Here is an 18643-nt window from a genome sequence, read left to right on the forward strand (position 1 = left end):
CATCCTAGCGGATGTCCAAAAGGTAACCTTGGCTCCTGAGTGTGAGGAAAATGGTTTAGATGTGGTAAATGAATTACTGGGGGATGAGAATAATGATGTTGAGAATGATGTAATGGAGTTAGATGAGGAACGGGTTACTAGAGTGGGGAATGATGAGGGTAGTGGTGAGGGTAGTGGTGATGGGTTTCAAAATTTATCTGATGGGGAAGTGGAAGTGAACAGCGATCAGGCCACGGAGGGTCTGAATCTAGCGATTGGGGATGTGGTTAATGACTTACAAGAGGACAAGGAACCCGCTGTTAGTGAAGCGGAGAAGAAAAAGGTGGTGCGCAAACGTCTGTTTAAGTCCACTGTTGTTGCAGGGGGCTCTACAAAGGCACGAATGGTCCAGGCCCTCATAGCTACTCGTAAACATACGGTTACTAAACCTGCAACCCGTCAAGGAGAGGGAGCTAAACAGCAGGAGGAAAAGGGTTCCTCAAACCCCAATCCAACCTCTTCCAAACCTTAGGAGTTTTATGGAGGTACAAGCCATGGTGGAGTTATGCAAGCAAGGGGTGCTTTCCAGTCTTTTCTTTTTATTTGGCATAATAAGCTCTAGGAGCAACTTTGTTAGTTTTGGTTTTGGCTTTTCGTTGAGTTCCTTTTATTTGAGTTTCTATTATATTCCATGTTTTATTAGATCATGTTATAAGATCTTGAGTTGGAATAAGACTGGTCTTCTTGGTTTTTGGTATTGTTCTGGATTTGAATTATGGTTATTTGGTCTTCTTTGGTCAGATCTTGCACCTCTGCGTTTCTATCAAGTGCTACAAAATGGGTTTACTGTACAGCAGCTAATGTGTTTGGTCCCTTTAAACCAAACACAAAGATCATACAAGTGTCTGGAGATGGTTGCTTTTGCGGGATATGGTTGTAAGGATAGCAGGTTTATGCTTAATCGGTTAAGAACGGAAAGGCTCTGGTCACTATTTTGGATCATTGCATATCAGCTTTACATTGTTCAAGATACAAACAAGCTTTGTTTTTTTTTTAAGGTTCAATAATTTAGGGAATATGGAAAGGACGTATCATGGCTCAAAGAAAGTCGCAAGATGTCTCATGTGGAATAATTTAAGGAATACTTTGAGGTTAATTATGTCTCATGTCTCAATGGATGTCACAAGATGTCTCATGTGGAATAATTTAAGGAATAAGTTAAGGTTCATCATGTCCCAAGTGCGTTTAGGTTCTTGCTGTTACAGTGAGATTCAGAAAACATTTCTTGGTTTATGTTATCCACATTTAGTAAAAGTTATTATCCAAGTGGAGGAGTGGTGCGAAAATAAGTGGGTGCTTGTTTTATATGGGATTGACGAATACTTGGATGCAGTTAGGCTATGGTGGCAGTGGGGAATTGATGTTAAAATATTTATGGGTCTCATTAAACCTGCATCTTCTGGCTCCATGAAGCAATACATATATTATTATATATGAAAATACTAAGCTGGAATTGTAGAGGACTAAGAAGTTATTGGACCATAAGTTATCTCCGGGAAATATGGCACAAAATAAACCAGATTTTTTATTTTTATCTGAAACGAAACAGGATTTCGATTTCGTACAAAGGTTTCAATCTCATTTTGGATATGATAGGTTGGTTACTGTGGATCCAAATGGGAGAAGCGGTGGTTTGGCTCTTTTTTATAACAATGAATTTCAAGTTAAAATTTTATATTCTAGCAACATAATGATAGATATCGAGGCGGTGGTCAAAGGAAAACAAGTGTTCCTTACTTTTGTCTATGGGGAACCGGTACAAGAGCTAAGAGAGCAGGTTTGGGAGAGATTAACTAGATTTGGATTGTCACGATCGGAACCTTGGTTTATTATTGGAGATCAAAATGAAATCACTGGGAATCATGAAAAGGATGGGGGTTCCCTACGATGTACAACTTCTTTCATTCCTTTTAACAACATGATAAGGAATAGTGGACTTCTGGAGTTTCCGGCTCGAGGTAATATACTGTCTTGGCAAGGAAGAAAGGGCAAAGGAAAAGGAGCAGTGATGGTCAGATGTCGTTTGGATCGGGCTTTGGCAAATGAGGAATGGCATACGCTTTTCTCATGTTCTTACACAGAATATTTGAAGATGGTGGGTTCTGATCATCTCCCCGTGGTTGCTTTTTTGGAGGATAATCTATCAAGGAAAAAAAGGGACAGTTCAGGTTTGATAAGAGATGGATTGGACAAGAGGATCTTATGGAATCAATTGTGGCAGGCTGGACGGAAAGTCAGGGAGGACAAACAGGGGATTTTGTTACAAAAATCAGTAATTGTCGTCATGAGATATCTTCATGGCGAAAAGATAATCAGCCATATGGGAAGGACAAAATTAAAGATCTTCAACAGGCTCTAGAAGAAGTTCAAATGGATAATAGCAAATCACAAGAAGAGATTCTTGAGGTTTCCAGGAAGTTACAAGAGGCCTATAAGGATGAGGAGGAATATTGGCATCAGAAAAGCCGGAATATGTGGCACTCGTCTGGAGATCGCAATACTAAGTTTTACCATGCTTTGACAAAGCAGCTTAGGGTTCGTAATAAAATAGTGGAGCTCCATGATGAATTGGGTAATTGGATAACCGAAGAGAACGAAGTTGAGAAGGTGGCCGTCGATTATTTTGAAAGTTTGTTTAGTTCCACGGACCCAATGGAATTTGATAGCTTCTTGGAAGAGATAGTTCCATTTATTTCCCCCCAAATGAATCAAATTTTATTGAGAATGGGAACAGAAGAAGAGGTTCGACTAGCTTTATTCATGATGCACCCAGAGAAAGCGCCAGGTCCGGATGGGATGACATCTTTTTTTTTTCAACATTCCTGGCATGTTATTAAGAAGGATGTGGTTGAGATGGTGAATAATTTTCTCCTCACAGGAAATATGGATCCACGTTTAAATATTACTAATATCTATATGATTCCGAAAATAGAGAGGCCCACAAGGATGACGGATCTAAGGCCGATTAGTCTATGTAATGTTGGTTACAAGATTATCTCGAAAGTTTTGTGTCAAAGATTGAAAATTTGCCTACCACGGCAAATTTCGGAGACACAATCGGCTTTTGTGGTGGACAGGTTAATATCAGATAATATTCTTATAGCACAGGAAATGTTTCATGGACTGATAACCAATAAGTCTTGTCAAAATAAGTTTATGGCGATCAAAACGGATATGAGTAAGGCGTATGATAGGATAGAGTGGAGCTTTATTGAGGCTCTTCTTCATAAGATGGGATTTGATCCTCGTTGGATCATCTTAATGTTGGAGTGTATTTCTTCGGTTCAATATAGGGTCCTTCTCAATGGTCAACCAAGAGGTCTTATCATCCCACAGCGGGGTTTACGGCAAGGGGATCCTTTTTCTTCGTATTTATTTATTACGTGCACTGAGGCACTAATCGTGAATATTAAGAAGGCGGAGAGAGTGAAACAATTAACTGGTCTAAAGGTAACAAGAGCTTGTCCAGCAATATCTCATTTGCTATTTGCAGATGATAGTCTTTTCTTCTGTAAGGCAAATAAGGAGGAGTGTCAAACCATTCTCAGGATTTTGAAGGAATATGAGGCTGTCTCAGGGCAACAAATTAATTTCTAGAAATCTTCAATTCAGTTTTGACATAAGATTGAAGAAGCTAGTCGTCAAGAATTGAGAGATATTTTGGGAATTCAAAATATAGGAGGTATGGGATCTTACTTAGGGTTACCAGAAAGTCTTGGAAGATCTAAGGTACAAGTGTTTGGTTTTGTACAAGAACGCTTGAATAATAGGGTTAATGGATGGACGTTTAGATTTTTTACTAAAGGAGGAAAAGAGGTAATTATTAAGTCGGTGGTTACGGCCCTGCCAAACCATGTTATGTTTGTTTATCGGTTGCCGAAGGCTACAGTAAAAAAGTTAACGAGTGTTGTAGCTCAGTTTTGGTGGAGTCCAGGAGGAAGTACAAAAGGTATGCATTGGAAATCATGGAATGAATTATGTATGTGTGTCTAAAGATTATGGTGGACTGGGCTTTAAGGATCTTGTTGATTTTAACACAGCAATGCTTGGTAAGCAATTGTGGAGGCTGATTGAGAAGCCAAATACTCTTTTTTCAAGAGTTTTCAAAGGACGGTACTATAGGAATGCTTCACCCCTGGAACCGATTCGCTCATACTCCCCGTCATATGGCTGGAGGAGTATTATTTCTGCTAGATCTCTGGTTTGTAAAGGACTAATTAAAAGGGTGGGCACATGTTCATCTATATCAGTATGGAATGATCCTTGGATCCCAGCCACTCGCCCGAGACCAGCAAACAAAAACCTTCAACACAGTTACCCGGATCTCACAGTGGATTCCCTCATTAATCAGGAATCCCGAACATGGAATTTACAGGCAATCAGAGTTTTGGTGGATCCTCATGATGTAAAAATTATTGAAAGTATCCCATTAAGTCGAAATCAGATGGAGGATAGAAATGGATGGCATTTTAACAACAATGGGAAATATTCGGTCCAATCAGGTTACTAAGTAGAAAGGGTCTACCCTGATAAAGAAAAACCACCAGAATTTTATGGGCCCACGGAGGATACATTAAAAGCTTTCTGCTGGAAAGTACGATGTCCCCCGAAAATAAAACACTTCTTATGGCAATTCCTTTCAGGATGTATAGCGGTAATGAAAAATCTAAAATCAAGAGGGATACAAGGGGATATATGCTGTGCCCGATGCGGAGATCCCGAGGAATTAATAAATCTTGTGTGTTTTTGAATGTCCTCGAGCACGTCAAGTATGGGCTCTATCTAAGATACCATCGCATCCCAATATTTTTCCTATCAATTCGTTTTTTGCTAATATGGACCATCTTTTTTGGAGTGTTAATCCAAAGATGGATGACCATCAATTTGCATGGATATTATAGTATATATGGAAAGGTCAGAATAATAAAGTTTTTAGCAACCTGGATATTGATCCGAGGGAAACACTTAGATTGGCAGAATTAGAATCATCACTCTGGGCTGAGGCACAAGTAGTAAATGATCCAATGAGGGGGCATAAGGTACATACCACTTCCACATTAGCGACGTCAGGAAGATGATGTTTCATAGATGGATCATGGAAAGATAAGGATTTATTTTCAGGGCAAGGATGGTATATCACTTTACCGGGTTTCGATGGTTTATTAGGGGAAAGGAATGTAAGGGCATGTCTCTCACCTCTTCATTCGGAGGTGGAAGCCTTAATTTGGGCAATGGAATGTATGAAAGATTTAAGACAGTCTCAGGTGACGTTTGCAACGGATTGTTCTCAATTGGTGAAGATGGTTTCGGAACCAGAAGAATGGCCAGCATTTGAAAGCTATCTGGAAAACATTAAGCTCTTAAAAAGAAGTTTCTTCAACTCAAACATCGTTCATGTACCACGGACGGAGAACCTACGGGCGGATAGCTTAGCATGCAGTGCTAGGAAACAACCGTCTTTCGTCGTTCACATGGATGCGGAGTTACCGATTTGGTTTACAGAGTCAAGTTGAGTCTGTAAATGTTTTTGTTGTAAAAAAAATGAAGTAAATAAATTAAAATTTCATATAATTAAACAATTTTGAAGAATATATACTAATTTGGTTATCATGTGTTAGACAATGTTCATAGTTTAGAAACAAAAAGTTATAACATGTTATGTCTTTTAGTGGTAGATTTCTTAGGGTTAGATTTTAGATTGAGATTTTTTTTGTTTTACTGACATGAATTTGAAAATTAGTGTTTGATATTTGTGATATTTGATACAGTAATTGAGATTTTTTCAATTATCAAGCAAAACATTTAAGATTTGAGATTTGTGGTTTAGAGTTTCGTAGACTCACAATAAAGTCTACTTCACTGTAGACGTTGTTTTCAGTCTACTTTAGTTGATTACAAAAAATATTATTTTAAAATTAAATATAGTTTTTTATGAACAAAAATGTGAAATCATATATTATAACTATTTTAAAAAAAATAGTAAATCATATATTTACATTATTAAAACAATAAATTACTAGACGAATGAATAACATTTTTAAAAATAATTTACATATTTGTTTAAATAATAAAAGATAAGGGAAAGAAAAAAAATAATTATAGTCTACTTATAAATAAGTCTACCAAACCGAAAATAATTTAGCTAACCAGATTTTAACCAAAATAATTAAACTTAACCAAAATTAAACCATAAACGTTTTAACCTAACCGAATCAAGTATCCGACATATAAATACTTTTTTTTGGAGTTTGGTAAGAAACATAAAACCTAGCGCCGTTGGTCTCTCTCTCTCTAGAATGGGCGATTTTCGGCGGTCTGACCCTATCGAGTCTCTCTTCCTTCTTCTCCCACTCGCCGTCCTCTCTGAATCACCATCATTACCATCACCACTATCCTCTCCCATCCGTCAGCTATATCCATGTTGTCTCCGTCCACCTAGTCACCCCTCTCCTTGTCTTCTCCAGTCGTAATCTCTCTTTCTTTATCTCTCTCTCTCTATTTTCTTAGACAGTATCAAGCTCGGGTTTTTCCTTAAAATCCAATGTAAGCACCTTTTGTCTGATTACTTTACATCAAGTCTCAGGAGAGACGAGAGTGGTGAGTCGGAGATGAGCAGCGGCGGTGAGGAGACATAGCTTAACTTTGACTTCCATGGAGTTTTGCTGTGTGTTCGAGCTTCAAACTTGAGGGATGAGATGGAGTCTAGTGAGAAGAGAAGGGAGGAGATGGATTTGGCTCAGAGACGAGGGAGGAGATGGAGTTGGATTCAAACATAAGTCTCTTACCCTCTTTCTCAGAATCAGTTTTATTTCTGATTTAATGTATTGATTATGGAGAAAACTGACAGTTTCAAAATCTGTAACCACAGTTTCAGGTACGTTTAGGCGAGAATAACTGCCACAAACCAGCTGAGGACTGAGGACATCGTTGTAAGTGTATACATTTTCTCGATCTATTGTTACTTCGTTGTGTCTGGACAATGGTTTCTTAGTGATTGTATCTCAGCTGATTTGTATATTCATTCAGGAAAATTTGGGATGTGCTTCATTCTCTTTATCACAAGCATAGGGGATGTGCTTCATTCTAAGCTGCTCAAAGGTAAAAGGTTGTAACTGTATCCATGTTGTTTTTTTGTTTAGCCTATGAGTGTTTATTGGCATTGATGCACCAATACCCTTGTTTGTCTCGTTTACAACAGGCTGTATATTATGGTCGCAGGTCTGAAATACTAGTGCGAAGAGCTTCTTTTCCTGATGAATTCACACGGTTAACAACCATCATGTGGGTAAGAAGAAAAAAATGCTTCTGCTAGGCCTCTTCTATTTACGTATATGGGTGTTACCTTGACTTTCCAGATCAATATTCTCTAAATATGTGTGTTTAATGTACTTTTGTAGATAAACGAGATTGTCTTAAAGCATGCTTATTATAAGAATCAAGCATGCTTATTATAAGAATCAAGCATGCATGTCCACAAGTTACAGATTCAGTGATTGTGCAACCACTTTTTGGCTAGAATTGGAAGATAGATGAAGTTGTTGATAATTATCCTCAGAGAGAATATATGTAGATGTTTGTAATAGGCATGGGTGTTGTAGTTTTGTACCAGACTACATTATATTGTTCTCTTTGTATCAAACTGATGTATTATGTAATTTACTTGGAGTAGATTTCAAACGACTAATACTGAAATAGACATATGTATTGTTCTTCTGTACCAAACTACATTGTATTGGCTTTTGTATCAAACTACCCTTTATAAAGCAGACTTGTTTAAATAACTTCAAAAAAATACAAAAAAAAAATTAAGATCTCCAAGTTTAACATAGGTTCATCAGTTCACACAACTCTAAAACAATATAATACAAGAGTCGCACATAACAGCGACTCAAGATCCACAAATTCAACATAAATTTCACATAACCTACGATTACAAATTCAACATAAGTTTCACATAACCTCCAATTACGCAACTAGACTTACAAAGACGTCTACACTTATTACTTAACTACATAATTAAACCAAAAAGTTGATAATTTCATAATTATAACATATTATTTTCTCAAAATCACCCAAGACCAGTAGGTAACTACATATTTAAACCAAAAAGTTGATAATTTCATAATTATAACATATTATTTTCTCAAAATCACCCAAGACCAGTAGGTAACTACATATTTAAACCAAAAAGTTGATAATTTCATAATTATAACATATTATTTTCTCAAAATCACCCAAGACCAGTAGGATTAACTTACATTCCCTGTCAACAAAAAAAATCTTGAAAAAACTTAATGAATAATACACAAATTCACATTTTTATAGATTTTTCTATCTAGACTTAATATTCAGTCTACAAAGATGTAGACGTTCTTTTCAGTTTACTAATGTAGACTGTCAAATAGGTCTGCTCTTTGGGTTGGTTTTTGCAATTGCAAATTTTACGGGTTGCTTTTTATATTTGAAAAAAAGGTTATGATTTTATACAAATAGACTTCCATTTCAGTCTACATTTTAAAAATGTCAGTTTTTGCTATTGACAAGAATTCACCCAGGATTTGACTTTCAGAAGTAGACTTCATATGCAGTCTACATGTTTGATTTTTTTTAAAAGAGATTAGTTTTGCAATTGACGACTTTCAACGAGTAGATTGAAATGAATGTCTACAAGTGTGTAGACTTCACGTGAAGTATCTTTCAAATCCGATGGGTTAGTTTTGCATTTGACCAAAATAAATAAGTAGACTTTACACGCAGTCTACATTTTTTTTTCTAAGATAAAAAGATTGCATATGAAGTCTACAATTTAATAAATTTTTGATTACTTTTTAAACTTTTTAGTCAAACACAAAACGAACCTATTCAACGAAGTCAAAGTTTCTGTCAAATGCAAAACTAACATTTTGTAGACTTCTCGTACAGTCTTCATTTTGTAGACATCCGATGAAGTCTACTTTGAAAAACTAACAAAAGTTCGGTCAAATGCAAAACTAACCTCTTTTACGTAGACGTTTTGGGAAGTCTACTGAAATTTTTGTTTTTGTTGTCAAAGATAAAGACGAAGACTGTTGGGAAAGTCTGCGTTTCAAAAAAAAACTGTTTGGTCAATTGCAAAACTGACATGTGTGTTGACAAGTAGACTGCATCGTAGGTCTACACAGAGCCGTAGACATAGAAAACAGTCTACTATCGCGGCATAGATCTGAAAATTGACGAAAATCATGTAAATAGTTACCTTTTTCCGGTGTAAAGCTAGTTTCCAACCATTTCAGCCCTCCAAACTCTAAATATGAGCAAAAAGAAACACCTTTGACGATTCACTAATGAAGAAACTCGAAAATATGAAGTTTGTGATTATGAAAATGAAAGTTATGAGAGTTTTTTAGATGGAAATGTAGAGGAAATAAGAGGAAATGAAGATTTGTTGGTTTAGAATGAGAAAAAAGTGGTTGAAAATTGAATTCTAGAGCTTTAAGAGCTCAAAAATGGTGGTTCATGGTGATTGGAAAAATTGATGATGATTGCATTATTGTAAATAAGAAGAAATGGTTAGGGTGTATTTGGTTTTTTGCTAATTTCGAAATTAATAAAAAATTAAATAATAATGACAATTTTGTAAATAATTCAAAAACATAAAGATAATATGAAAAATTCATTGATGAATAGTAATGACAAAAAAAGTTGGTTTTAGGTTTGACTTGAAAAAGTGGGTTGGTTTTGAAAAACTCCCAAAATTAGGATGTCTTTCGCTCAGCACAAAAAACAATATAAAGAAGAGTTAACTCTCTTCTGGTGAGGACACGTCAGCATCCACGTCAGTAAGTCGATGGCCCTGAGAGCGATACGTGTCCAAGTTTCTGAATTGTTTTTTTGTTTGGCGAAACAATTGATTTTGGGCTTGGACAATTTAGTCACTTGGACTGCAACAAAAATATTTGATGCCCAACATTTTTTGTCTTTATTTTCAACACCGTGACTAATCATTTTTGAACCGATAATGGAGCCTAAATTACGTTACGGAGGAAAACTATGTCTGACCAATCCCCGGTCTAAGTTGTCGTCGTGTCGAATCGACTAGATTTCTTCCCTCTTGCATTGGAAAATTAGCAACGTTACGGAATTCAACCGGATTCAGTCTGTGTCATTAAAGTTATTTTTAAGTTTATCTCTCCCACTCCCTGCACGATTCTCATTCAATGCTCTCAACTTGCTTCCAGTCGGTGAATCTATAGATATAAATAGGTGAGACTTGATTCACTAAACCTCATCATTTCATTTGTCACAATTATATTTACTCTAAAAACTTTGACAGATAAACTCCCCTTGCTTATGAGCTCTCGCCTATGAGAGGAAGACAATCATCTGAAACAAGTGCGGCACGATAGGAGGAGGAAAGCGGCGGCGATGACGGAGAGGAAGAGGGTGAAGGCAGTGGAGGATAAAGGAAGCGATGATGGTGAAAAGGATAGAAGATAGTATCAATGGAGAGTGGGCGGAGGTTTCTGCATAAAGTAGGACCTTTCATTATACTCTTTTGTGATCTTCGTTTTAATTTTTTATAAAAAGTAAATATTCCATATATGATTTCTTGAATCTGAAATAAATATTCATAGTTATCGCTATTGTGATCTGAAATAAACAGGTTCTAGATTCGTTCGGGTAAATATCTTACAACTACGTGGACCTCTCTACTTATATATCTGTGGGAGAGTTAGCCTTGTTCTTTTGATAAACGCTGCGTCTAGCGTCAGCGTCTCCAAAAGCCCTATAATTTTTGTTGCTTTAAAAGCATGATTGCAGAGACCACTGAAGCCGGTGTTAAATAAACGAGACGCAGCGTCAAATTTCCTATGATATTTGATCGCTTGAAATTCTAGCGTCAATCACGACTCACCGCGGCGACTCTTTTTACTGTTACGGCTACATTTTTTTTTTCGTCGTCACTGTCCGCGTTTTTTTTACAAAGCAGTTGATGTGAATATTTGGAGACGCTGACGCTAAATGCAGTGTTTATCAAAAGAACAGGGCTTGTATAGCCCAATTGATCAGAGACATTTCTCTACGGCCTATAAAATCTACTAAATTAATAATGAGCTCACTTATTAAATTAGCCGACTTATCTAGAATTCGTCGGTCACAAATTTTGGGGCTTACTGATCTTTACCATCTAGCTAGCAGTTTACGTATTTAAAAAATATATTTAACCTAATGGATATATATTGTTAACAGATCAATTGGTAACCAAACAAACAACCTACGATAGCTTCTTTTTTACAACAAAACCTACAATAGCTAACACAAATTGTTAAACTAAAATAACAATTACTAAAAGTATGTTACGAAGTAGTACTATAAACTGTATGTAATATTAGTTACTTAGCCAAACTCTCAAGTAAAAACTTTTTTATTGAACAATATCTTATAAAATTTGTCAAAAAAAAAAAATATCTTATAAACATTTTTGTCATATATAACGATAACCTTATATATAATATATCCAAGCTACATAAATTTATCTTTAACAATCTATAAAAATACATAGAAAATTAATTATACTTATATATAATACATTGGGTTACATAAATTAATCTTTAAATTGTATTGTTTAGGATGTCTTATCATTATCAAAAACTATAATAAGCAATCTTAAATTATTTTTCAATTATATCGTTTTGGATGTTTAATCATTATTTTTCAATTATATTGTTTTGGACAATCCCCTATATCACAAAGAAAGAGGATCGTCTACCGAATTCCTCACCATATAATAATCAACCACTGTGGAAGTAATGTTGGGATTAGAGAAGGTAAGGATTGACGAAGAAGTCTCAGTACTGGATTCCGACTACAAGTAATCTAAAAATATACAATTTAGATCTATATATTTAAAATTTATATTTTTATGATTATATTCAAATAAAGTTATTGATTCAAACTCTATGTTTTTATTTTACTACTATTTTATCTTATAAATGCTATTTTGATTCTTTCATATTTAAAGCTATTTTCTCATTTCCAAATGTATAGAATTTTCAGATCTAAAAAATATTCGATAAAATAGACTTATAATGAAGTTTGCTTAAAATTTAAAGATAGTAGACTTCATAAGCCATAAATTGTAAACAGACTTTATTAAAAGTCTACTAAATATGATTTTAACTTTTTTTGTTTTATGTTTTTTTCTTATGATTTTATATTATTTTACAGATATTTATTCCATGGTTTTCAAATCCTTCCCAGTAAATGTAAAATTTACATGTGTCAAATATGAATGTGCATTTTGTGTTTATTTAAAATAAATTTATAAATTCAAACTTTATTTTTTTGCTTTGCTAATATTCTAGCTTAAAATATATTTAACAAATCTAAATCTATTTTTCAAGTTTTGAAGCTATTTTTGCAAGTTTTATAAATTTGCATGTTATTTTCACTCAGGCCTATCCGGAGCGGTACTTGGGCTCACTATCTGATTATAAGTATGGCAGAATCTGAAGTCGATTTGAAGCGTGATTAACTCATCAGCTATTGGGATTCTCGGAGGAGGTAGCGGCAATGCGTGGGAGCTACCAAAACGCAGAAATTAAATATTATAAAGTATACAAAGGTGATATTATAGAAAAGTTAAAAGAGAACTTAGTTCCACGAAAGACCGCCGTCTAAGATTCTATTTAAACATATGATTAAATATTTAGTCAGAGTATTTTTCTTCGCTTTCTTATTTTAATTGTAACATAGAGGATTTAAAATATCCCAAAACCATTCAGTTCAGATCGATGACTGTAAAACTCACTGTACGAGATTAAGTAAGAAAATATTTACTTAATCTATACAAGAATTATTATTAGAAAAAAAAAATTGACATTGTAACAAACCCGCAACAAGTACTAAAACATCTTCGCATATTGGAAAACATCAATTGTGGTATAGGTAATTATATCTATACTACAATTTTGCTATGCACAAGAGAGCACGAGGAATGCATGAAATTTATGGATTTCTATGAACGGTGGCAACTGATATGTTTGGAGCTGAAAAATGTCTTTATAAGGAAAAAGAAGTGTTATGGAACTATATATGATCTTTTATAATGCCATCAAAAAAGTGTTATCTCAATAATCAGTGAAATCGATGTAGTGATTATTACTTTAAGCAAATGGAGAAGTTCTTGGAGTTGGTTTTACGGTGACTAACAAGTGCCTACACTCATTGACCACTACTAAATTTTCATACTTTCCAGTTTCAACGTTTTCTGATTTTGATTAGCTTTGTTTGACTACCTTCTTTGCATTCAATATAACATTCTACTTTAATAAGAAATGCAACTTCAAATAATCAATACTTCCACCCTAATAATATGCCCAAAGACTATGATTTCAACATAATCCTTCATGAAGCAAAATATTTAAACCACAAATAAACGCACCAAATATGAGATCAATTTTTTTGTAAAAAAAAATAACATGAAGACCATTTGAAGCCCTAACAACATATCAATGCTACAATTTTTTAATATAGAAACAACTATTGTAACCAAGCAAAATATATCTTATCATATATAATTCTTACTCACCTAAAACTTTTCAAAAGACAAAAATCATTATCATACATATCACTTGCAAATGCAAACCTAAAACACAAACCATAAAATCATGCAAAAAATAATAATTTAGATCACAAGTAAAGTATATCCTACCCGTAGGACGGACAAATAAGCCACCGATTCAGACCAGACTAGCAGCCCTACTAATCACTCATCAGCAGCAAAGACCATTATTTAATATTACGTCAAGGGTCACCTATTTCTACCTCCTACATGAAGGGAAACTTATGAAATAATATGGATCATGTCACTACTACACCTAATATCCAAAATGCCATCTGTATAAAAACATTATATGATTTCAAGGCTATGGCTTCATCAATATCCAATGTTCTTCATTTGTAATACCACCACATTTAGCTCGAAAACAATAAAAATTTCTGCAATGCATTTACAACTACACAGTTCAAAAAGGATCCCTCTGTTCAAACTCTCAGAATCCTGTAAATATAAAACTACGTTCGGACCACACCGACTAACAAACATATAAATGTGATATCAGAAATTCAGCATTACAAATACTACTGAAAAGTAACTTAACTGAATACATAACAACAGAAATAACGTAATAGTTGTAGGACAAAATCTTTCATAAAACAAAAACAAAATACTAATTTACTTTTTCGAATAGACTTTTACGTGTTCTACTTTACACATAATCTCTCATTTTTCAACCACGAAACCAGAAATAAATAAACCATCTTTTACTACATAACACAATGATATGAACTAAACGTGTTCCTCACAATAAAATAAAGAACATCAAAATGCCACACCTGATAATATCATATAAAAATAATTATGAACTGAAACAAACATATATTCTACTCTGTTTATTATACTCCCTCCGTGTCACAAAGATTGTCACTTAGACATTTTTCACGCATATTAAAGAACTCATTAAAATGTATTTATGTTTTCATTAATAACACATATCTAACCAATAGTATTTTAGATAAATCGATTTATTTATAAAATCAATGCATTTTACAATTAATTTTGAGCTGAAAAATTGTATAAATTGCATTGATATTATAGAATGACACTTTTTGTGAAACAAAAAAAATGAGCTAAACTGACACTTAATATGAAGCAGAAAGAATATTTGTTAGTTTATAATATTGTTTTCAATCTAGAATATATATATATATATATTTTTTATTTTTATTTTTTAACTGCTTCATAAAATTTAAAAAATACTTTTTCGATTTCGAATATTTTCTTAAAAATGCTTCATAAAATATTTTCCTAAATTTATACACCCGGCCAATAGAGCGGACCAACTAAGTATAAGGTAAACCGAAGAATTATAAATAACAGTAAAGAGAACTTGGACAATAGACTCAACAGTCAACGACTTCCACAACAAGGTTTTGCAACTAATAAAAGAAAGACCCAACGACATCAATATGACAAGTACGTTTTTTTTTTCACGACAGAATAGTCGGCACATTCAACTCATAACCCCCCGACCCAAACACAGACGTAAGAACCAAAAGTCTACTAAAAGTTAGAGAAAAGACATTATATAAAGAAGTCGAAAGGATAACTAACAACCACAAAGGGAGGGGTAAGATAAAAAGCGGCTTCCTTTTGATATTCGTCATCATCATCATATCATCATCCCGCCTGCACCTTGTTCAACCTCTCTCATGCTTCCCGGAATATCATTCGTCAACTTTGGCTGAAGTCAAACACACCCAAAAAAATAGAGAGCCGTCTTGTTAGCTTATGATTTCCCTTATCCTATAAACGAAATCTCCACTACTACTAACAAACTTGCCTGGTTTTCAAGAGCTGTTATGGTGGACCTAAGGAGATCATCTCCTACGATCCCACGCAGTTTCCTCACAAACTCTGCTCGCGTCATCTTTTTCCCCTGCAAAACAGAGAAACTCCAGCTTTCAGGCAATTCTCAAGATGTATATAGCAAAAACTCTCCCAAATCAGTTTCTACCCTCAGTTGTTGGTAGTCAGCATTGATTAAAGACATGTCTTTCTCTGAAATCTTATGTGAGATTGCTGCAAACACAACAGGAAAAGGCATCCGTGGAGAGTTGGGTTTCGTAGTGCTCGAACCAACACTGTTTGCGCTCCCGCTCCCTGAACCTCCTTCAGGTCCCTGTATTTAAACAAACAAACCAAAGTATAGTTGTTCAATCCCTTTGATAACATCATAGAAAGCAGAAAAAGAACCAAACTCACGTGTGACACCAACTGTGGAGAAACATCCTTTGGTCCTTCCAAAGTTACACCCGAGTTATCATTCCTAGCAACCAAATTACCTGCAGAAACCAGTGTATGTCATCGATTTCTTATACATCACAAAACAGTATGTGATGGAACGGAATACCCATTAAGCCCGTGAGTATCTCCATCCGACCCCCGGATGATGAAAATCACAGACGTGTCTCTTGAAAACCAAATGTGTTCAATAACACCGGAGGTCGTTAGAATTTAAGGGACAGACAATGGATTATTTATTTTTTCTTTCTCAAATTACAAAGTCGAGACCTGAGCTTCAGCCAGATCTCTAAGCCGTCTCCCTTTCAATGCGTCATCAGTTATGATTTTAATTTGTGAGAAGATTTCATGAAAAGAAAACAAACTAATCACCTTCAGCATTGGTGGGAACAGACAGCTTGAACCTAACAACAAATTCCGGGAATACATGGGTGTTCATATTGATGTTCCACACAACGTAATTCTTTGGTTTCTCGACATCATCCACTCCATTGTCATATTCTTCTCCACCAGAGAAGAACTGCGCTTTGTCACCACGAAGAGGCTCCATGTTCCCCATTATTACACGGCATAAAACCATGTATCGTACTCCGTTTTCGTCAATATCACAGTACCTAGCACTGGAAACAAGTTTTTCAGTAACGTATATATATTGAAGGTCGGAGCTTAAAATATAAGTAGAGCTAAACTAGTATGAGGAAGAATCAGTGAACATAGCAAGGGTAAACCTGAAATAAGGGCAGTCCGCAGCAGTTAGATGTATTCCAACACCGTACATGGACTTTCTAATAAATGTTCCTCCAACTCCAAGTCCCTGCATCATAACCGCAGATAAGACTTCCCTCTTTGCAGGAAGCCATGCGTATCTAACGTTTGCATCCCCTCGACGTTTCTTAGTGATTTCAACCTGCTTCTCGAAAAGAGCTAGACGAGCTTCAGCAATCTCACTGGAAAAGCGGCCAACATCAAGCACGGCTACAGGCCCTAGAGAAGCTGTACCTATGGCAAACATCTTTTGAACAGCATCTTTATCAAGTCCTTCGGCTCCAGCAGGCTTAGGACCAGAGACTGCAACAGCATCCGTCTCATCCCATTTCGAAACAGCAGCTCCAATCTTACGGCTGCAGCTATCCTCTGCTGGAACATCATCCATACCGTCACCAGCTTCATCACTGCACTCCTCCAAATTCAACCTCGGTGACTCCCCACCGTTAACATCAATCTCAAGGCGCAAGTTGATCTCATGCGAAGAAGACCGTTTCAAATCTTCAGTGCAGTTACGACGGCAGCAATAGTTCCTTTCATCGCTCTCGTAAATTTCAGGGAAAAAACATTTGCCTCCAATGTCAATCCATGCAAGCGGAGTTTTTGACCCTGTTTCCAAATCTAGCTTATACATGTGCAAGAAATCCAAGAGAAAACGATGACCACACCACTCAAACTCAATTGCTGCTCTCTTTTCATCTAAATCCTTCTGGATGGCACAGATAATATGAGCGGGAACATCATTCCATTCACCCTTCTCGTAGATCATAACACGCTTTGCGATCCCTGACTTCTTAAAGTAAGTGTAGTATCTGACAAGCGACTTCCCAGAGCGATTCTCAGAAGAACAAATCTTGTTTTCACCTTCCAATTTCCTTCTTTTGTCAGGAAGTTGGCTCTGCGGGTTCGGTGGGGGAACATCTTGCAGCTTGGCACACGATACTCCATTAACATAAGCAGCATAGCTTGGTGGGCGCTTCCTCTTCTTACCGAAACCATTTTCACATCTACTATCCAACCCCTTGACGATCTTGACTTCCATATCTAGTTGTTAACAACGCTAAACCTATAACCTTGAAAGAAAAAGTCAACTGTAGCTCTAACTCGCTGTAAGTCCTAAAGATAGTGCCTTGCCGACAGCATTAAAAAACACTGCATAAAAGAAATGGAAACGTTCAAGGAGTGTTAGATAACAATATTATATAAGTTATAAGTAGGAAAATAGAGTCCAAGAAAAAACTCCCCACAGTTTACATAACATTCGGATGCACACACACAATCAAAAACATGAAAAGCTGCAAACTTAGCGAAGATAGAACAGTAAAGCCAAGAATAATGAGCTTGAAACTCACCCAACGGAAACAGTTAGAGTCTGATAGATAGAGACAAGTGTGTTCATCTTCTTTGTCATATAAAATAAACACAATCAGAGAAGAAACGCCACCGTCTTAGTAAGTTTCTACACCCGTCGGCAAGAAAGTTCCTGCAATACAAGCCAAACAAAAAAACTTAGTCATCATCTTTTTTTAACATGTGGCTTCTTCAGAGAATCAATAAACCAAAAACAAGTCAAATCGCAGTTTCATAGATTCTCTTTCGTGAAAACTCAGATCGTGGACACGAAGGATCCATCAATTTAAACCCAAACGACTCAAACACGTCTCTGAATCACACGAATCTAAGCCGATCTACCAGAAACAATTGACGAGAAAACAAAAATTAACCTGATGAAATATTCGGATCGATCGCTCAGGCAAGGGTTTTTCTTCGAAAGCTAAACGACAAATCACGGAGGGAGATAAGACGACTAGAGAAGATAGATATGCTTATAGAGGAGAAAACCCTAAGCCGGCGATAACGAAGAAGAAACTGTTTCGAATCATTTATATTCGGCGATTCTGAGGACGAAGAAGAAAAAAAAAAAGAGTTAAGTCGGCGATTCCTGATCTTTCCTCCTCTCCTGACCAAAAATTTGCTTGGATGGAAAGCAAATCA

The 18643-nt window shown here is 35.7% G+C and overlaps 1 protein-coding gene across 1 annotated transcript; it reads right to left on the reverse strand.

Moving 5' to 3' along the window:
• Positions 1–14927: 14927 nt before the first annotated feature.
• Positions 14928–18626, reverse strand: LOC106295049 (inactive poly [ADP-ribose] polymerase RCD1). Its single transcript, XM_013730821.1, has 8 exons — positions 18373–18626; positions 18001–18131; positions 16612–17800; positions 16256–16503; positions 15845–15924; positions 15597–15761; positions 15423–15518; positions 14928–15323 (listed from the first exon to the last, which is right to left on the reverse strand). The coding sequence occupies exons 3-8, from the start codon at positions 17688–17690 to the stop codon at positions 15252–15254; spliced, it is 1740 nt and encodes a 579-aa protein (XP_013586275.1). The 5' UTR covers positions 17691–17800; positions 18001–18131; positions 18373–18626; the 3' UTR covers positions 14928–15251.
• Positions 18627–18643: the final 17 nt, after the last annotated feature.

This window comes from Brassica oleracea, chromosome C5 (genome assembly GCF_000695525.1).
Source record: "Brassica oleracea var. oleracea cultivar TO1000 chromosome C5, BOL, whole genome shotgun sequence".
Classification (NCBI taxonomy): Eukaryota; Viridiplantae; Streptophyta; class Magnoliopsida; order Brassicales; family Brassicaceae; genus Brassica; species Brassica oleracea.